Genomic DNA, 20,405 nt, shown 5'->3' with positions numbered 1-20,405 from the left:
ACATAAGTCAGTTCAACTGAGTCATTTAGGAGGGAAACACCTTTTTAAAGCAGAATTCCAGAGCAAAAGCAGATGAAGTAGTTAATACACATCAACAATAGTTGACTGACCAACTTTGTATATCTCCCTAGAGACGATAACATGAAAATTTGGAAAAGAAATACACAACAGTTACTTTGAAGAATGTTCATCCATTGAAGTGGGTTAGGTTCCCATTACAAAAGCTGCAAAACTTGCCCTGAATATTTTCTCAGACAATTTATTCCAGCAAGCCCAAGTTAGAAAAGTAAACAGCTCCCTCTAAACTTGCATCTGATCAGGAGTGGTGTGCTTTAATTGGCAGCAGTTCCGGAATTCTCCAGGGTACATGCAAGACTCCTGGCAGACACTTGATTTCATAATTGAACCCAGTTTAACTGAAAAGTAAAAGCTCATTGGCTAGGAAATGGGATAAGAAGAATCTAATCCCTAGAGAAAATAAAAGAGACGCTCAGCTCTACCCAGCTGCTGGAAACTCCAGCTATCATGTGGCATTTGATAACTTCAGTGAGCCCGGTGTCTCCAGACAGATTAATGACTCCTCTAATAAGCAGTGAAATCTTTCCAAAAGAGTTCTTACTGTTCTTACAAGAGAAACCTTCTGAACCTAAAAATGTAATGGAGATATTTACAATTTGTTTACTGGCCATGATGCGTGTCTCAAGTCAAGAGTGCAGATTTCTGCAGGTGGGATACAGCTGCAGAGGTGGTTCTTGTTCAAGTAAGATGTCGAATGAAGAGGCGATAGTATAGTACAGCATTTTAATGAAGAATCAGAGCCTTTCCTATTTAAAGGAGAATGGAATAACACAGTTGCTAAGTGATGAGGATAAAAGTGGATTACATAGTAGACCCTCTGAGCCATAAGCCTCATCCAAAACTGACTGGAGTCTTTCCAGCGACTTCTGCGGGACTTCAATAAAACCTATATAACTTTAATGAATCATTTCAGTCTTTTCTGGCCTTTCTTCATGTAACATTATGTACTGTTGAATGAAGACAAAAGACTGGTGCAACACCACATTCAGGGCAATTGGTGATGAGTTTCTTATACATCCCCCTCACTCTCACAAATTACTAATCAAAAGTAATATGTACTTGGGAAATTATTCAAACTGACAGCTAAACTGAAACCCTCAACATTTAGCCTAACAAAGGATACAGGCCAAGATCACAGCTTGAACAGGAAGAACAATAAATGAGTATTTCTGGGCACTCATACTGCCTGTGGGTTAGAGAATCAAATGGGCACTTACTTTCCTCATTAATCACTCTATGGATACTATCCAATAAAGCGGATACCTCGTTTTCTGCAGAGTATTAGAACGGAAGATTTCATATGACAGGTAAGGGGACTAAATTCCCAGGCCTGGCTAAGATACAAAGGCAAGTAAACAGGCAAGAATATCTCCAGCTTGGAAATTGAAGGACTATTTCTGGCTGTGAAGAGACTGAGGCTGCAGATGGATTTACAAAGAGAGTAACAGAAGAAAAAGGTGACCTCTGATGCAGTTTTAAAAAGGTAAGATGAAAAACCGTCATTCAGCTCTGAGCGAGTGGATTTTAAGAATGGGGGAGGTCCCTTCAAATCCTGTTTTTAAATTAACTATCTCAGGCAGTACAGATGTCAGGAGACAGACCCACAATGATTTCAAGCGCTTCTCAAATCAAGACATTGCTAAGCGTTGAATGAAAAGCAAATCAAAGTGAGATACCACCTCTGGCCTACTGACAATACTGGTGCAAACTGTCTTCAAACAGGATGTGGGAGCACCAGGACCCATGGTGTTACTTGAGTTAGGACTAGTCCACTGAGTCAACAACTAGTCCATCCCAAGAGAAGGGCTCATATTTAAAGAGATGTTCCTATACTGAGGTGGGTTTCTCATTCTCTGAGCAAAATTTCATGATGGAAATCTGAAAGCTTTCCTGATTCAAGTTTCATTGAAACTAACATATCCTTGTGATTATGACCCCTGTGACAGTGAACTGCTCTATCTTCACTCACTCTAAGCATCATGTATGTTAACAAAAGGCTAATTGTTTACCACATTGATTTAAGCTGTTTGCATTAACACAATGTTCCTATGTGGAAAAAGTAGCATTTAACAAAAAAAGAAAGCTTCCAAAAAACTGAAACACTCTGACTGTGACAGAATCAGGGATGAGATGCTTGGCTAGACATTTCTGTATGTTCTTCCTCTCAGACTCCTAAAATTACTATGTCACTGGCCAGAAATGGAACAAAGGGTTTTACTATTTTTCTGCCCATACTAACTTCACATTATTGTTTCATTATGTGGTACAATAGCTAAGAGTTGTTGGCAAAAGATGGGAGCAAATGTAGAGCTAATTTGCAAAAATCATACATAATTTCCCTCATAGAGATAAGAAAAGGCAAAAAAAGAGCACAGGAGGAAACACACATACAAAAAATATAGACCACAACACTTTCCCTCCTTTGAACAAGAAGCAGGAATGAAGCCAGCCTTTCAAATTCATCTTGCCAGCAGTGGGTAAGATAGATGTCTTCGATCAAACTGGCAAATTAGCACAATTCAAGCCCAATTTTTGTTCCACTTCAGGGTAAACTAATCTACAGCTTATTAGGTTTACTACCTGGAACAAAATACACCAACTAGGAGGGTATTTTTTATTATTATTGTTATGCAAACAGAGCCACATCTACCTTAAAATAGAAAAGTGCATAGAAAGCAATTCTTATCAACCTTTCTTTAATTTATTTATTAGTTTTCTTTATTAGTTTTTTTCTAATCAATCATCTCTATATCATAGCACAGCACCAGCCTAAAGGGTTGGTGTGAGCAGCACACGCTCCAGGTTCCTGACTGTGACAGGGCCAGCTTGCCCCTTTTGGTTATGCCAGGCAGGCAAGTACCAAGTGATTCCAAGAGCCTTAGCAACTGGAATAAGACCTTAAAAATACACATTTAAGCCTTGGCTTTACAGCAAACTACATTCTCCCCCATTTTCTTTATCCCCTGCTAACTCCTATGACAATAATTAGCCATCTCTCTTCCTTTCCTACAGGGAATAAGAGCCTTATCACCTCCTGCCTTGAAACATCCTCCTTTGCTCAGCAGGTAGTAACCACCCTATTCACTCAATTTGACTACCCAGATAATGCAATAAATTAAACTCTGAAAATTTGTTTCTAACCTGTAATTTGCTGAAGGCTAATGATTCTCAAAAAGGCCTTGTTTGCCCAAAAAATGTGTCATTTTTTTCTGCGTATGTCAACTAGTCTTACAAAAAAATATGACCTCCCTCCCTGAAAGACTTCCTTTGCTTGTGGTCATCACAACTGTCAAAATCCTAAATCAAAGAATTTTCTTTTATATCAAGAAAATGAAAGTTTATTAGTCCAGCTACATGCTGGATTAAGTATTTAGAGATGAAGTCTTTAGAATTGTAGACAGTCAACTGAAATCAATGGGAAAACTGTCATTTAAATAGACTTAATTTCAAGGCCTTGATTGATGTGACACTATTTCTTTCAAAACAAACCTTTTATACCATTCAGCAGCAATAAAATGGGAGTTTAAAATTAATACTATTTATATGGACTTCTTTACTATTCCACACTGCAGGTAGGATGTGAAGGACACTCTTCTGAAGACCCAGAAAGCACACAGGAAGACAGGAGAAAACCCCAAATTGCTATTTTTACAGGAACTAAATATTTCTGGAACCTAAGTTCACTTCCCTTATCTAAAAACCAGCAAATTCAGTTCTCTTTTTAATGTGCATGTCTGACTCACACTTTCATTAAATAATTAGATAAAACTTTTCTATTTTTAGTAAATTAAACTTAGTCCTATAGGATGTTGTGAAAAATGTCACTAAGTTGTTCCAACGTTTTTTAATTATGATACCTATAATCTGATCACAAAAACTAATGAAAACTAAAAAAATAATAAAAGATTTATCTAATTCCTCATTCTCCAAACCTTAGTAGAGGCCTTCACAAATCAGCAGCCTGATATTCACAGACATATCAACACTTGCAATAGCACTTTGGTAGAACGAGACGTGTGTAGACAAGTTCTTCTCAAGATGAAGGTATCTCAAATCAGCTTAATAAAATAGCATGTTTGGATTCTCTATAAAGGGAATGAATTATTAGTTTACATTTTCCTGTCACTAGGTATCTTTTCTTGCTCTTTGATGCTGGCAATTGGTTATCTCCCTGAGGCACTATAGTGATGCATTTACATGTCACCACAACTCTTGCTGTGCTGAATTGTCACTCCCAGATTCAACATGGCAGGCCAACGTAAAAATTCAAGCATATCTGAGAGCTGACAACTTCTGCCTTACAAATATCCTGCACTCCTCTCAAGTCAGTGCCAGGTGTGCTCTGCTAAATAAAAATGCAACTCCAGTTCCTATTACTTGAAGGAAGGGTTTTCCTCAATTTCAGTGGATACATAGGGTGGAGCACTGAGAAGATCAAACACTATGTCTTTTCATGACCTCTTCATTTCTTTCCTTTAGCTAGACAGCTTCTTATTTTGGCATCACAAATCAGTGACACAGAAAAAGACTTAAGACCCTGGCCACAGGTCACATTAGAGCAGTTTCTAAAGGTGCAACCTGAATCTAGCAGTAGCTGGTGACCAGGATAATATAACTGTTTTCAGGATGCTATAGCTATTTTTCTCTGACTACTCCCTCAGTATTTATCAATTCTCAATGCATTTATCTTCCTAGTACTTGTCCCACATCTTCTTCCATCTACATATACTCTTAACAAGCATAAAATCCTTCAATGAGAGCTTCACAATCGCAGATATCAACAGGTGAAATATCCTGTAAAGGATAATTCCCCTTCAGCTTCTTTCAAATGTGGCTCCTAGTATTTTCCTGCCCCTAATTACTTGGTCAGCAAGTGCAAGTAACTGCTGTAAAATTTCTCATAATGGGCAGTCTGTACTTCTTTTGTGCTGAGAAGACAGCTAGTAAATAGGGCAGATCTTTACATTATTATTTGCAGAGATTTCCCAAGGGTCCAGCCCTATGACCATGACAGTGGTAATTACAGAAATTTGATTTCTCCTAACCTCTTGCAATTAAAACCAGTAATTGCTTCAGAGAGCAAATAAAAAAACCCCTGTCATTTCACCATACTCAACGCCCTAGAGGAGAAAAAACAAACACAACAAAATACCCACAACATGCCATCAGGGACAGAAGAAACCCCAGAGAGAAGACAGATAGCCTGTCCAAATTGATAGGGCTACCATGCAGAGGGGTTAAGTATGAGGCATTATAAAAATGGAATACTGAAGGCAAGTTCCAGTTCAAAGAGGTAGGCTGTCTCGTTATCTTGAGATTCTTCTCAAGGGGATTTATTGCAAGTCTGACAACTGCAAATGAGTTACAAAAAAAAAAACAGGTGGAATGATAATCATAGCCACCGCCCAAGAGTATGATGCACAGTACAGTACTCTGTTACCGACAACCTATAGTTTCTTCCTTTGACTTTAAAGGCAACTGATTTGGGACCATTATCTATATGGATTAGGAACCACTTCATAAGAAGAAATCTATAACTCCAAAGATGATGAATCATTCTCCTGCTTGTGTGAAAGATGTCAACAGTAAAAAATCCCAAGTTGATGGGCATGAAAACCTGTAAGTTTGACTCACTACTGTGTCAACATTCACAAAGGCATAAAGAATGAAGCAGAGACTGAGTGTTGGAAGTCTGCCTCCCTTTTGAAGACAAAAACTAGTGTCTCTGAGCATTAAGAAATTTCTAATTCAAAAATGGCCAGTTTGTTCTCAAATATCTTTTGTTAGGAGACAAAGGTATTTTGAAGACTAACAATACAGAACCATCTCCGGTAATCTCCCGCTTGTGGGGAGCAAACACAAGTACACAACATGTTGTTGGAAGAAGTGATTCCAAGTCTCTGCTATATTTAATTATTCTTCTGTGCTGTTCCTTTCATTGCATTTCCACTCCAGGCAACCTTAGCAACTACAAAGATGCGAAGCAGAGAAGCTTGCAGCTCCCTGGGGACGTGGACTGTTGCTTGAAAACCTCTATGAACTTTGAGTAAAAGCACGTAGTGCAGAGGAAGTCTGGCAGGCAAAAGACTACATTTAGCAAGAACAAGTTATTTTAATTTGAGTAAGTAAATTGCTAAGGAGTGGGGAAGAGCGGGAAGATGGGAGAAGGCAATCAATCTGTAAAAACTGGAAGTACCTGAGAGTTGCTAGAGGAGATAAATAGCTGTGATGGAAAGGATGTTGGGAAACAACAGACTTATGGGGGCTGTTTCCTATAGAAGGATGTTAATCTAAGATTATGAGGCACTGCGACTGTGGCAACCTTTCCATGCACTTTGCATACTCAAGTGTCACATACACAGCACATAGCAGCTCATAAAACTTGCAAAACGCAGTAGAGCAGCCAGCCTTTGGAAACTATTGCATTAAAATCATCACTTCTGTGAGGGAGATTGAAGGATGGGGGCAGATCCCATCTACCTTGAATTGACAAAAGGAGCAGGGTTCCTAGACCTTCAATCTAGCTGATTGGCTGAACCAAGTATTGTGATGACAGAGTTTCATTGCCTGGGGCCATGTTATACCCAGGCAATACTCTTCAGAGAAAAAGCACATTACAAAGTTTTTCTTTCTCCTTTAGGAAGACCTTACTGGTGGGGTTTTTTTTGTTTTTGGTTTTTCAACCCAGCTGGCAAGACAACCAGCTCTTTGACAATTTAAGAAGCAAATCAGGGGTGTTTCCTCCCCTTAGAAAATAAGGTGAGGGGAAGAGCAATTTAACACAGTTCATAAGATTTGTGCCTTAGAGTCCTGAGTCAGAAATCACATTTGAGGTTATTAAAGCAAAGCCCTCTCAGTAGGAGGCTAGGGGAGCATCCTGGAGGCAGCCTTGACTGCCAGCAACACAATGTAGGACTTCTCACCCATCACTTTTTCATTTTCCATTTCCCTGGCTATTCAGCCTTGCCCTAAGCAGGGAAAGTGAGGAAAGGAAGGACTTCTAGGCTGCTTTGTTGCAGCTTCAGCCTGTTTATACACATTAGTACAAATCAGGAGGTGCCATGACAGCCAGAAGCAGTTTCACCTCCTCGTTCTCCAAAGACACAATATTAGCCAAAAGGCAGATATCAAAGCATGGTGCAGGAGTGAGGCAAAAACTAAACAAAGAAACTGAATTATTTACAAATTTTCAAGACTGCATGGGAGTGTACTGTTCCCCTTTTTATGAAAGAAAACATTCCTTATTTTGTTCATGTTATATTTAAATATATATGTAATTTTTTAACATTATTAGGTATGAAATTAAATTTATGTTTTATGATAGCAGGCTGGATAAGCCATAGTTCCTTTTCCTTTACTTCTACTGTTCCCCAGTTAGAGACACCAATTAGAGACACTAGTACCAGGTCAACGGTTCTCAGAACTGCAAATACGCTAAATTTAAGGGGCAGCACGAGGGCAAATATTTCCATTAATAAAAGAAACCTGTATTCTTCTCTGTAATACAAACTCAAACAGCAGAATAAAATTTTGCTACTACTGTACTCCACAATAGTGATGGGGAATGGTTCACAAAATAAGATTTCATCTGAGTTAACCAGAAAAAAATAGTCTCTAGGACTTCTATCATGCCATCAAAATGACACATTTTGATCTTGGAAAAGGAATTTAAAAGTTTCTTCAAACAAATTCTAATACACCTGGAAAGTCAGAGAAATATATTAATTTCCACATGTCTTCAATAACTCTCAGCACAGCAGTCAGCACTGGCTGATATTAACCTCAGCAATATCTTTTAAACAAGCTAGCTATGCCCATAGCTATCCAAATCTGCACTCCATTCATTCAGTGCAGTTGGAACCATCAAGAGCAGAGAAGTGAAGAAGGAAAGCATAGGTTATTGTCTCTTACCACAGTATAGATCTGAGGTTTGCGCCTTTTTGCCAGGTCAATTATATTGACTCCATTGTAATAAAGGTTCTCAATGCACCCGTGGAAATTTTTCCTCTGAAAGGTTCCTGGTTTTCCTGGGACAGGAATCCCTCCAAAACTGAGCTTTTGGAAAGAATAAAAACATTATTTAGTTATCAACCCCAAAACAAGAAAGCAGAGCCTGACTGCATTCAGCCAGCCAGACTGGCTATTATCCAAGAACCAAGTCATGTTAATAGCATCATCTCAGAGTATGAAGCAGGACCTGGCTGCCCGACAGGGGAATTACAGGCTGCATAGCATTACAGCTGTTGCAGAAACGCTACTGCTGCAGACACCTTACTATTTTGGAAACAGCTTTGGTGTGCCTTGACACACCACTTCACTAACTCCCAGTATCACCGGCTCCCAACTCAGGAGCACCCAATGCATCAGGTAATGACCAAACACTCTCCATCCCACAGCTCCCACTGGCCTGGAGGCTGTCACCCAGCAGCAGATCACTGTGACCAGGGGCCACCGAGCAATGGGGGAATGAACCCTTCTTGCCCACAGAGCACTGAGTTTGCCTGCGAGCTGGAGTCACCCCTTTCCACCAAGCATGTATCTGAACAGTTCTGGTTTCAGCCAGTGGAGGGTAGTATCACACACACAAACTACCCCATTTGCACCTTGCAATCGTTTTCCCTAAATTTCACTGTGATTTGGTCTTTACAAAACTGGACCACGGTGTTTGGGACTGACCAGTGTAATGGAGAAGTTCTGCAGGTTACACATTTAAACAAAACTTCTACTGTGCTGTTTTTTCAATGCTGAAAGACGTTAGTATTGTGCAGATTACAACTCATCACTTATCTGTAGGGCTGAAAGCCCTGGAAGGACAAGAAGCTGAGGAAAATAAAGCTTCCCAAACCCTAGAAGCACAAATACTTCAGATTCCTAAGGAAAAAAAAAAAAAAAAAAAAAAAAGACAAAACAAAATAAAAATCAAAGCCCACAACCCCAAAAAATTTCTGGCAACCCTATTTTCATTTTTCAGGTAACAAAGCTCATTTCTAGTTAATTTCACTGGCTTTTTTGACAAAGTCTTACAGGTGGTACTGCTGGATTTTTACTCATTTTTCCCATCAGAGCCAGTAGCATCATGAGTGATATAATGCAGGTGGGAGCCCTGCAGCCACCACACCTCACAGTACTTCCAGCACTTCAGGAGCTGTGCTGCAATTCTGCTGCATCCACTGCAGCAAGGGCATGCACTGCTGGGTGGTACCTCTGACATGCTGACAGCTGCTGGAACCTAGGCAGCCTTGCTCCTCTGTCATGGCTCCTAATGGCTTGCCTAGCTCATTATTATAAAAATAAAGGGAATTTATTTTTATATACACATATGTTTTTTTCCTCTCACTCCACCTAACAAGCTGGGACACATAAGCAAATGAAAACTCCCTGTATAACCTTGAAAGCACTTCTTTGAAAACAAGTCCTTAATGAACTCACACCTCAGATGTATTAATTGATCGCTTCAGAGAAATAGAGAGTAAACAGCCTGTTACTTTATATACCTTGCAGGTTTGTTATTGGCATGAGGGCTTATATGGTAGCAATGTGGTTTTTTCCAGTGAGAATCATTAGTTCTTCCTTAAAACACCAGACATTCTTTCTTTCTTTCTTGTTCTATTCTTTAAGTCTCCTGCTTAGAGACTCTCTACTGGGTTTCAAAACCAGAAGAAAAATCAATATCAATTATACCACTACATTATTAAGAAAATGGTTTCCTTTGTGATTGGTAATAATTTTAATTACTAAACTAATGGTTTTATACCCTTAGTAAGGCCTTTAATCCCTAAAGTCTGCTGAGATAAACTTTCAGTATTGTATTGCTATAATGTTCAACTGTAAGATTGTCTCAGTGCAAAAGGAAACACATTGTGTGAAAAACTAAGCACCAGAGGCCAGGACTGAGTGCCACAGAGGTCAGTCGTAATGCCAATTTACATCAGCTAAACATCTTCTTTAGCATGATCCCTGTTTTGGAACATCTGGGAAAATGTCCTGCAAATTACATTGGAGCCTGAGATTTCCCTAATAGGCATCAACCTGGTATCAGGAAGCAAGGAATTTTATTACATTGAAATTAGGAAAGTTGATGAATAATTTTTTTGGCTTTTCTTAACTCCATCTTAAAAGTAGTCACAGCTTTGGCCCTTGCTGGTTCAGCCTGAAGCTGTTTCAGAATCTTACTGTTCCAGTGTGCTCTCCCTAATAAATGTACTTGTGATGTGGTACAGCAGTGCCAGGGGACAGGTACCACGTTCTCCACTCTGCTTTGTGAAATGCAAAGGGGGGAATTTCAGCCAAACACATGAGGAACGGAGAGCAGGCACCTGCCACTGCCGAGCTGTCTGCTTTTGTCCCTTGGGTATGCTGGGAATTGATCCTTTGCAGGGAAATGAATCCAAAGTGCAGAGGGGAAACTTGTGGTCTCTTAAGCAACGAACCGTGCCAGCTCAACGCATCCAGACAGGGTGATGGCTCTGACTGTGCGAGCATGACCCTGTGCCTTGCGGGCTAGCAAGACTCAGTAGACAAGAGCATGGGGATAAAAATGAACATAGGCAATTTGCAGTCTGGTGTGCATTGGTGGAAGAGATGAGGAATTGCCTTGCATATAGATACGATGACAGAAAACTTTTTTAAGGTATTTTTTACTATCAGCACTGAACTGCTGGAGCGATATAAACTGCACTCCGCCACACCGTGGCCTCATCACAAGGGAGCACACCAGTCTCAGGTTTTATGGGCAGAGAGGATGTTTCCTCTGTTCAGTCCTTCCTTGGCTGAGCTGCTCTGGTACCCTAGACCAGGATGCTCTGCATCAAAACCCCAGATGTGAAAGGTCAGAGCTAGCTGTCTCTACAGTCATGCTGAGGGCCTCCCATTCCCAGTGGGAAGGCAATAATCTTTACCTGTTCATCTCTATGTGGAGAGCTGTAATCCAAGCAAGTGGTGGCTGGATAGAGGCCCAACTCAGAGCAGGTATCGTCAATCAGATGCAGGGATGGTGTGCAACGATCCCATTAAAACCATATTGGAGATGATGACACAGCACCTCTCCCTACAGAAAAGTGTGTTTGCCCCCTGAAAATTTGACTAGAACCCAAGGTATACTTTTTAGTTTAGGTCAAAGTCTGCCGTACTTTGAAGTGTAAGCATAATCCAAAGCACATTTGTCCAGAGACAGGCGATTTTCTGAGACTGTCATATATAGAGTCACACTGACGTAGTCTATATTTGTTAACTATGAAAGGAGCATTGTGGGAAGGAAATATTACATAAAGAAAAGTTCTTTGCTGAAAAGAAACAGCTCATAGGGTGAATGTTTTCAGTCACATTCATTTTATACCAATTCAGCCTCATCTCCCAGGTTATAACCTAAAAGGCTTCACACACCTCATAATCAATATCCAAGTGATCTGAATCCCCCTTTGTTCGGAAATGCTGGGTGTGCTTGTCCACCGTGAAGTTCACTTGCTTGTTGAAGCGCTCAATGAGAACTGAGTGCCAGTGCTGATCATCCAGGAGGCTGCCCAGGGTGACGGACGTGTGGCTGTTACTGAAGTGCAGGTTGGAGTCCCCTGGAGGGGCAGAGACAGGCAGAAGACACAGAGTTATCTCCAGGCCCTTAACTGAAGCAGGAGGGCTCAAAGGGAGCACAGAGCAATGCACATCCAGATGCACACATCTCTGCCCATCAGAAACAGACCCTTGACAAAGCTTGCTTTAGATTCTTTGAGCTTCTTATTCGCGTATAATGTATCTGCGCATGCACACACATATGTTTTTTTCCTCCCGAAATCCTTGCAATAAGCCAGAAGAACTTCTCAATGCTGCACACACGCACAGCAGCACACCGGGAATTGTCACTCTGCCTGTGTCCTTTGTTCTGCTGTGCATTCCAGACCCTGATGTCTTAAAAGCTCCCTTCGGGGTGCACCACAATCTCCTATCTATATTCACATTAATAGATCACTCCTGACATTTCAGTTTCAACTATGTGCTTTTTGTATTTTAACAAGAAAATTGTACCTGTCCATTTACAGAAGAAACAAAAAAGCCACAAATCGATGAAGCAACATGAACGCAAGTGTTTTCTTCAGCTCACAAAGATTCTTAAATCTGGCCTAGATCTCCAATAGTTTAGATCAAGAGTCATAAAAATATTTAGGCCCTAACCCTGGTGATTTCAAGCACTCTTCTGTTTTCCAGCTGGCTACACATCTAAACACTTCAGATCCTCTCATTGAAAGGGAGTGGGTGCCCTTTTTTATATCTCAGCAGAATGGAAGCAACACATGTTCCAAAACTGTCAGGCAACATGAGAGAAGATTCAAGAGCAGACGTCAAAACCCTTGCCCATGACATATGAGTGCACACAGAGGATTTGAAATGGCTGAAATCTGTATCTTTGGGGCTACTACTGAAAGGAAAAAAAAATTCTTTTCTCAGACTATGTTTTCACAACATCTCCTCTGGAAGAAGTAACATAATATATTTAACTATACTATATTCTTATCCTAGTATGAAACATTTGGAAGACGAGCACAAATATATGGTGTCAAAGAATGCTACATTCAGGATGTAGCTACTTGGTCCAAGTAACATCCAAATAACACATCAGAAAAATGCTGCATTATCATTTCTATTCTTTGATGAAGTAACAGAGAGAGAGGAAGGAAGAGAGAAAGAGAGGAAGGGAGGAAGAAAATATTAGTTGGAAACTAAACAATTCATTAACTTTATTCATTAGTAAAAATTAAGTCAAAGTGTTACGGAAATTTTTTACTGACATTTAAAATAAACACAATTAAGCATGAGGGGGGAAATACAGAAGGAATTATCTACAAATTCTGATTTAGTACCTCCACTTTTCTCTCACTTTTCTTCTAATTCCCCAAGTCATCAACAGGGGACTGAAATAGATACTGCACTGTTGCCTATTTTATCTGCTCTAGACAAACTTCTTAATGTGTCCTAGAATTGCCAGTGCAAGATCTGCCCTGCTAATACAATACATTAATAGATGCTGCAATTCCCATTTTTATTAAAACCAGCCTTGGCAGAATAAGCACCACGTACCTGAACTGCAAATGGCTTGGATTACTTTATTGATCAAATTTATTAAGATTGAGAGCGGCAGTGAAAACCTTGGACCTTAATTCCCTCACCTCATTGCCCACGCACCCGTGGTTAGCACAGTGAGGGCTTTTGTTTCAGCTTTCCATCTGGGTGGGCCACTGGGGCTTTCAGAGCAAGTTCAATGCCCAAACAGCAAAGGAAGGACATGGACCTGTTGGAGCAAGCCCAAAGGAGGGACATGAAGATGATCAGAGGGATGGAGCACCTCTCCAATGAGGACGGACTGAGAGAGTTGGGGTTGTTCAGCCTGTGTAAGAGAAGGTTGCAAGGAGACCTTATAGCAGCCTTCCAATGCCTAAAGGGGGCCTACAGGAGAGATGAAGAGGGACTTTTTGTCAGGGAGTGTAGCAATGGGACGAGGGGTAGCGGTTTTAAACTTAAAGTGTGGACATTTAGACTAGGTATTAGGAAGAAACTCTTTACAGTGAGGGCGGTGAGACACTGGAACAGGTTGCTCAGAGAAGCTGTGGATGCCCCATCCCTGGAGGTGTTCAAGGCCAGGCTGCATGGGGCTTTGAGCAACCTGCTCTAGTGGGAGGTGTCCCTGCCCATGGCAAGGACGCTGGAACTCGATGATCTTTAAGGTCCCTTCTGACCCAAACCATTCTATGATTCTATGAACATAGTAAGTGCAGCTTCTGTGCTGACCAAAATACAGCAATGCAGGTATGGAAACTTCTGCCCAACTGAAAGCCCTCAGTATGAGAAATGTGAGTCAGCAGGGACTGCTGAGGCCAGTACCATGGGTCACCCACAGATTAATCTAATGAAGATTTTGAAATAAGGCTGAGAGAGGGGGTATGATCACTCCTACTACAGTAGCTCCTGTCATTATCAAAGTGCTTTAGTGTTTTCACCAGGAAAAAGCAATCATCCTTCTAAAGAAGGAAATTAAGCTAGCCTTTCATCTGTCCCCATGATCACACAGTGATGGCCTTGAGATATTCACAGTTTTCAGCTGAAACCATATCCAGAAGCAAAGTAATACCAGTGTGCACAATATTTTCACCAGGATGTTTTCATTTAAAATTTATATTCTCTTCTCAGTTCTGATCACAGAATAGAAAATATAAGACACAAACCAAAATAAATCTTTTGCACTCCAAATCAAATTTCCTGGGAATGTCATTCTTAAAAACAATAATAATAAAAATAAAAATGGAGGAAGGTGAAGAAATGAAAGATTTAGGTTTTTTTAAAAGTCACTGCTTGAAAGCATCACCAAGCAAAGGTCAAAACTTCAAAAGTAGCCATTGAGTAGCTCAGCCTTGGTTAACACTAGGTAATAGAGTCAAGGTCTCTTCTTGGCTCAGCTCATGCCCTGCGGGACATCTGTCAAGTCTATTCTCTGTTGCTTACCCTACCACCTCCCCGACTAGTATTTAAGCTGTGAGCTGTCTGAGGCATACAGCATGTTTTGCTAATCTCAACTGGGGTTTCTACATATTGCCTAACAGAAACAATATATTTATACAAGCAAACAAAAATAATTATTGTTAGAGTAATATGTGAACTAATAATCCAAATCCTAAATATGAACTAATCACCCTTACCCAGGTTGATGTGCAAGGAGAGCTTTCCTTTCTGCAGTTCCAAGGTAATGTAATCTCCACGTTGTCCTTCTCCATGGAATAAAACTCCATCCCCCTGCATGCTCTTGAACTTCAAGGAAACCACATCTTTGAATGTGCTCATAAGCTTCTGATTGAACCTGTAGAGGAGTGAACTTCTGCCATCGAAGTCTGCAATATCTGACTCTGGAAGGAAGAACATGGCAAAATGAAGAGGAGGGGCAGCACCAGGAGAGGGACTGCATTTTTTCAAGATCTTTTCAAATATCACTTGGAGCCAGGTATTCTCAGAAGCATACATCCACAGGCCATACGTGGCATCTAGGCAACCACGTTTCACCCATTTCCAATCCTTTCCCTCTGTGTGGGGAAAAGGAACATTAAGACAAAAGCAGAACTTCTCTGCACTTTTCTTCCTCTCTCTCATGCAAGAGTGCTTTCTCACTTGACTTCTTAGAACAGAACCATCTCAAAACTTCCATCGTTTTGAGATCTCCAGAGCATCCCTTGCCACTTTGGCTGTTTATCTCATAAACACACCCAGGATGTTATTCATTACTTTGAACACTTCAGTTTTCACTCCACTTTTTGTAGCTTCACAAGCATCTGTTGAGCTGTTTCTGTGTGTCAGGCATGCCTGCATCCACCTTTGCATCCAAATAAGCTTCATCTTAGCCTCTGAGGTTTGGCTGCTTGTTTGTGCTGGGCATTTATCAACCATGTTTCCGCATGCAAAATGACTAGGCTGGCAGAAATAGCCAAATATCAATTCAAAAAGCTTTTGAAGGGATTTCATGGGAACTGGGCATCTAAACTGATTACACACCTTTGAAAATCCTATTAGAATCATATTTTCCCCTTCAGCCAGCCTCTAAAACCCCATCACTGTAGTAGGAAACAAGCTTTTAATTCTTCAATTGCAATTAATACTTTCTATGGCAGCAGCAGCCTGCAGTACCCTTTTTGCTTTTTAAAGTGTTATTTTAAGCAAAATGTATTTTTAATAAACTTTTTTTTTTTAAAAAAAATGTATATAACCAGAACATTTCAGTAGCTTTAAATACTTTTAATTAACACAATGTATTCAAAATGTGACTGACATATGTAAATTCAGTTCCAATTTCCAAATGCAATTTGATACAAATTATGGATAATATAATAATAATTCTATCAATTGGTATTTCTTGTTGTTATGAAAAAAAAATAATGAAGAACACTAGAGGATGAAGAATCTGAAGAAGGCTTTACTAAGCTACATAAATACTGGGATACATGCATAAAGAAAAAGAAGAAAGAGTAAACCTAGTTTTAATGATAATCCAAAGACATTAGTTTTCCATTTTCTTTTGAAAAATAACTGAAAGGTCTCAAGACTTCCAGGTCAGTAACTGCATTATGATTAAGGTTGGTGATTTAAGTCACCTAAGTTCCCTTGAGAGTTCTTTTGAGCTGTGCTTTTGAGCGTTAATTGTAGTTTCATTTGCTACTCTTTAAAAACAAAAATAATAAGGGTTGGGGTTTTTTTCCCCTTTTTGTTCTTTTTTTTTTTTTTTTAAAAAAGAACTAAAATTTAAAAAGGTTTGCAACTAAAACCTATTATAAACTCAGAAAATAAAGGACCTGTTAATGATTTCTTATCATGAAGACTACCATCTATAACTTGCATGTCAGTATGACAGTTTGTACAGAAGTTTGATGGCATGCTTACAGACTTGGAGGGAGCTCAGCATTTAAATTGGATGCAAAATTCTGTCACTCCACAACTACTTCCATTCCAAATCAGAAGGCAACTCATTATTTCTTATGAAAATAAAACTACAAAGAAATTCTACCCCAGGGAAAAAGTCACTCCAGAATAAACTAACACTGACTTCTAATCTGTGATGTCAGAATTACAATATGTTGTTTAGGAGCACACATGAAACAGTTGCTAGTTTAGGAAGTATCATGCATACAAAAGTATTCATGCCACCTGATTTTACTATTTTTTCACTTCTAAATTAGGTGTTCAGAAAGAGCTCCTTGACATCTTGACTTCCAGTTTCTATAAAGAGAATTAAATTCCTATTTTAGTTCTTATGAATTTCCCCTAGCTACATTAAATACTTCAATTTGTTTAAAGTAAATTGCAAATGTATCATAAAACGGTTTCATTTTAACACAGTCAGGAATTAGGAAATAGCTTATAAAGAAGTCCTTGATTTCCAGCACATTTCTCAGTTAAAGTTGATTTTCCGCCTAGCTCTCAAAAAACAAAAATATTGTAAGAGAGCACTGATTCAAGGTTGCTGTAATAGTGGCCTTTTCTTCTTCTTAAGATCTAGGCTTTCAACCAGTCTGAATTCACACTTCAGTCCTTGTTCTTAACTCTCCACAGCATAACATGCAATTTTCTGAAGAGCTCTACCACTGACATTAACAGAGTAGAACACAAAGGAAAACCTGTTTCTGAAAAGTTCTGCTTCGCTAATTATCGGTTGTGAGCACATTGGCCAATAAATAGCCCTGAATGAAATGGGAATATGTCAAATAAATGCTAACACTGACAGCCAAAAGTCATTAGTGGCAGTCTGCGTGACAACAAATCGTTGGCTTCCTGTTAAAAACTGAAAGATACAGCATAATTCTAATACAGTCAGTCCAGAAAACCTGCTTGTTTACTTAGTGTTTATTTAGTCCATGTATGTCCATAATCCACTTGTAGCAAGAGAACAAGGATGAGAAATCAAAAGTGAGATCAGGCTAAAGACATTTCTTTCATGTTACTCTCCTCTGACCAACAGTTCAAACAGATGCCTCTGCTGTAAATGCATACTTCCTTCTGCTCACAGGTGAAGAAGCTCCTATAAAATAGAAATCATTCATCATGCTTTTCTGAAACTCAGTAGAGTTTCTGGTCCCAGGGGCCCTGGTTACATTGTTCCACTTGAATTTGCTTTCCCAACACAGCTTCAAACATTGAAGTCACTTGGGAGTAAGTGAAAACACAGGCAGTTGAAGCTGGATTACAAGGTTAATTCAGCATTTAAAAAGGTGGTGGTGGGGGGGGAGAATGTGACCACAGAGCTCAATGCGTGGGACCAGTTATGCTGAGAGGGTCCAGACTGGGAGCAATGTGAGAGCATGGGATTTACTTGTGCAGCAATCTGCTCCTGGAGCAGAGAGGATAAACGTTCATTCTGACAAAGATGGTTCTCGTAGTGTTTTTGGAAAAAGAAAACACTTACATGGCAAAGGTATTACAAAATACAAAAATATCGTGCAGGAACAGTTGCAGTTTGAGACAGGGACTTTTGGTCTCACACTTGCGGCAATGAACAGAAGTTTAACTCCTTGCAGAACTGTTCCTGGTCTGAACAGATGTCTCTCCTGGCCAGTCATGCCTTACTGGCTTGAGAGAGTCTGAAGAAATCTGACCTCCCTCTCCATAATCCTCTCAGGCATGCAATCCAAGGGATGAATGTGGATGAGCACTGCAGAGGTGACTGTTCTCTGAGCAAGTTTTTTCCTATCACAAATCTATGTCTGCCTCTTGGTAAGAAATTGTCTAGGTATTTATTTCACACAGCTGGTTACAAACACTAGTGGTCAATGCCCACCAGTCATTAAGTGGTTCTCTGCAATGCATTCTTTTCTATCTCATAAGAAGACAAAAGAGAGTATGGAGAAAGGCAGGAGAAAAAAAAAAAAAAAAGTAAAAAAAAAAACCAGACAGAAAAAAGATCCAGTAAAAATATCATTTAATCAAAAAGCACATTATCAGATCATATTCCCCGAAGCAATGACAGCAAAAGACTAGAAATTGGAGTCCTGAACTGCAAATGAAGAAGTTGGCTCTCAAAAGCAGAAGATACTCTGTCTCACACCCTATCACTGTTTCTCCTGTGTTTTCCCAGCCTGTTAACTGCACATACACCTGACTCTGCTGATGCATTTTGGGCTGTTAACCAGTTATAGAATATGATCAGAATATGATCTTCAATGCAGCTACAAATCTTACCCTATAAAAGCAATTGTGTCAGCAGATATTATTTTTCCTGCACTAAGCTAACAAGACTTTTCCCAAGTATAAAGATATACTCATTCCCCCCTCCTGCTCCCCCAGCACCCCCAGCATCAAAAGCAATTGGTTTGCCATTTGTCTGAACATATCTGCTGCTGCAGCTCTGGTTATCTGTTACAATCACACTGCTTCTGGAGCCACTGCTGCAAAGGGACACTGAAAGCTTACACATACCTCTGCATGGAAATTTCTATTTAACTGATCATAAATCATTTTCTGAACAGGAAATGCTAATATGTATTTTCAGATCAAGATCATCTCCTTTCTGTCTCAGAACCTATTTTGAGGATGTATGATGGAATCTTTACAGGAATTTCAAATAACTGTAATTAATTTTCATTTAAATACATACTTTCTGTGTAAGAAAGTAAACAACATTAGTCATCTGTGAATTCCAGCTGATTTGACGGCCTTGGAGTGCTCTGTTGTACAGGAACTTCAATACGTATGGGATAAGGTCAAGCACACTCACATGTTTGAAACAGCTTTGCTGTTAAAAATATGTTTTAATGTTCCAAAGAAATAATGTCAACTGGCACCCAATTAGAGGGTGAAAAGAAAAAAAAGGGGGGGGGGAAGACAAAAGTCCTGTTGTTTAACAGAGGTGTTTTGGGGATAAATTCCTAGTAGTAAATTACTTCTAGCAGGAGTAACAACAGTGAGTGTCACTCAGCAGCACAGTGCAATTACACCTTGAGTTTGCCACTTTGGCATCCACTGCACATAATAGTTAATTTCTAATATGATTCTTTAGTATTTATTGTTACTGTGTCCTGTCAGTATTTGGTGACCTACAAGATTTGATGCCTTCCACACACCCCCTACTAAATAGTCATCATTGAAAGCTGCATTTGCCAAAAGTTAGCACAAGGTCACGCTCCTGGGACATCTTCAGCAGAGTATGCTGCACAGATCAGTCATACTCCAAAAATGGGACATCAGAGCCTTGTGCTGGAACAGGAGCATCACATTCACCTAACTTTGCCATCACAAAAATGCTTAAGCAGCAGCGAAGCCACAAACCTCTCCTACAGCTGTCTTCTGCTCGAATATGCAAGGTTAAAAAGGAGCTGATGTGAACAGACCACCCAAGGAACCACAGGCATGCCCTGGTGTATTGCAGAGAGGTGCTCAGCTGCATGTTTGGCAGTAGTTCCAGGGTTTTAACAGATGTGCAGCAGCATATGAAACAGCCTAAGCTGTCAGTGTCCCCAGACTTTTGTTTCAGCCAACCAATGAATGCTGACACTTACACAAAAAGGGTCTCCAACTCGCTTGTAAATGAAAACTTTACTTCAGCAGTTTTTTGTCTCAGATATCAATAGGAAACAACTCTGTTTCCAGATCAGGTGCTGCACTTCTGGGGCAACATTTGCCTGAAGGTCAAATGGACATCCAGGAGTCCAGCATAATCTGAATTTCAACCTGCTTCTACTAGTGGGCTAAGAGGTAGAAATGACCTCACAGTCACAAATGAATGTTTGTGAAGGATTTGGCTCATACGTGTTCCCCATCCATGTGTTGTCTTTTTATCCTATACTTCAGGACTGGATCCAAAGCTAAAA

At 39.9% G+C, this 20,405-nt stretch overlaps 1 protein-coding gene across 1 annotated transcript in view; it reads right to left on the bottom strand.

Moving 5' to 3' along the window:
- CNTNAP5 (contactin associated protein-like 5) overlaps positions 1-20,405 on the bottom strand; it is a 288,857-nt gene that overhangs the window by 140,781 nt on the left and 127,671 nt on the right. The window contains exons 5-7 of the mRNA XM_014954623.1: positions 14,760-14,963; positions 11,461-11,645; positions 7,990-8,133 (exon numbers count right to left, since the gene is read on the bottom strand). Of these exons, the coding sequence (XP_014810109.1) occupies positions 7,990-8,133; positions 11,461-11,645; positions 14,760-14,963 (533 nt within the window). The remainder of the gene's footprint in view (positions 1-7,989; positions 8,134-11,460; positions 11,646-14,759; positions 14,964-20,405) is intronic.

The sequence above is a fragment of the Calidris pugnax genome, unplaced genomic scaffold, assembly GCF_001431845.1.
Source record: "Calidris pugnax isolate Ruff unplaced genomic scaffold, ASM143184v1 scaffold103, whole genome shotgun sequence".
Lineage (NCBI taxonomy): Eukaryota > Metazoa > Chordata > Aves > Charadriiformes > Scolopacidae > Calidris > Calidris pugnax.
The sequence above is the reverse complement of the archived record's forward strand: the minus strand, read 5'-3'. Positions and strand labels throughout refer to the sequence as shown.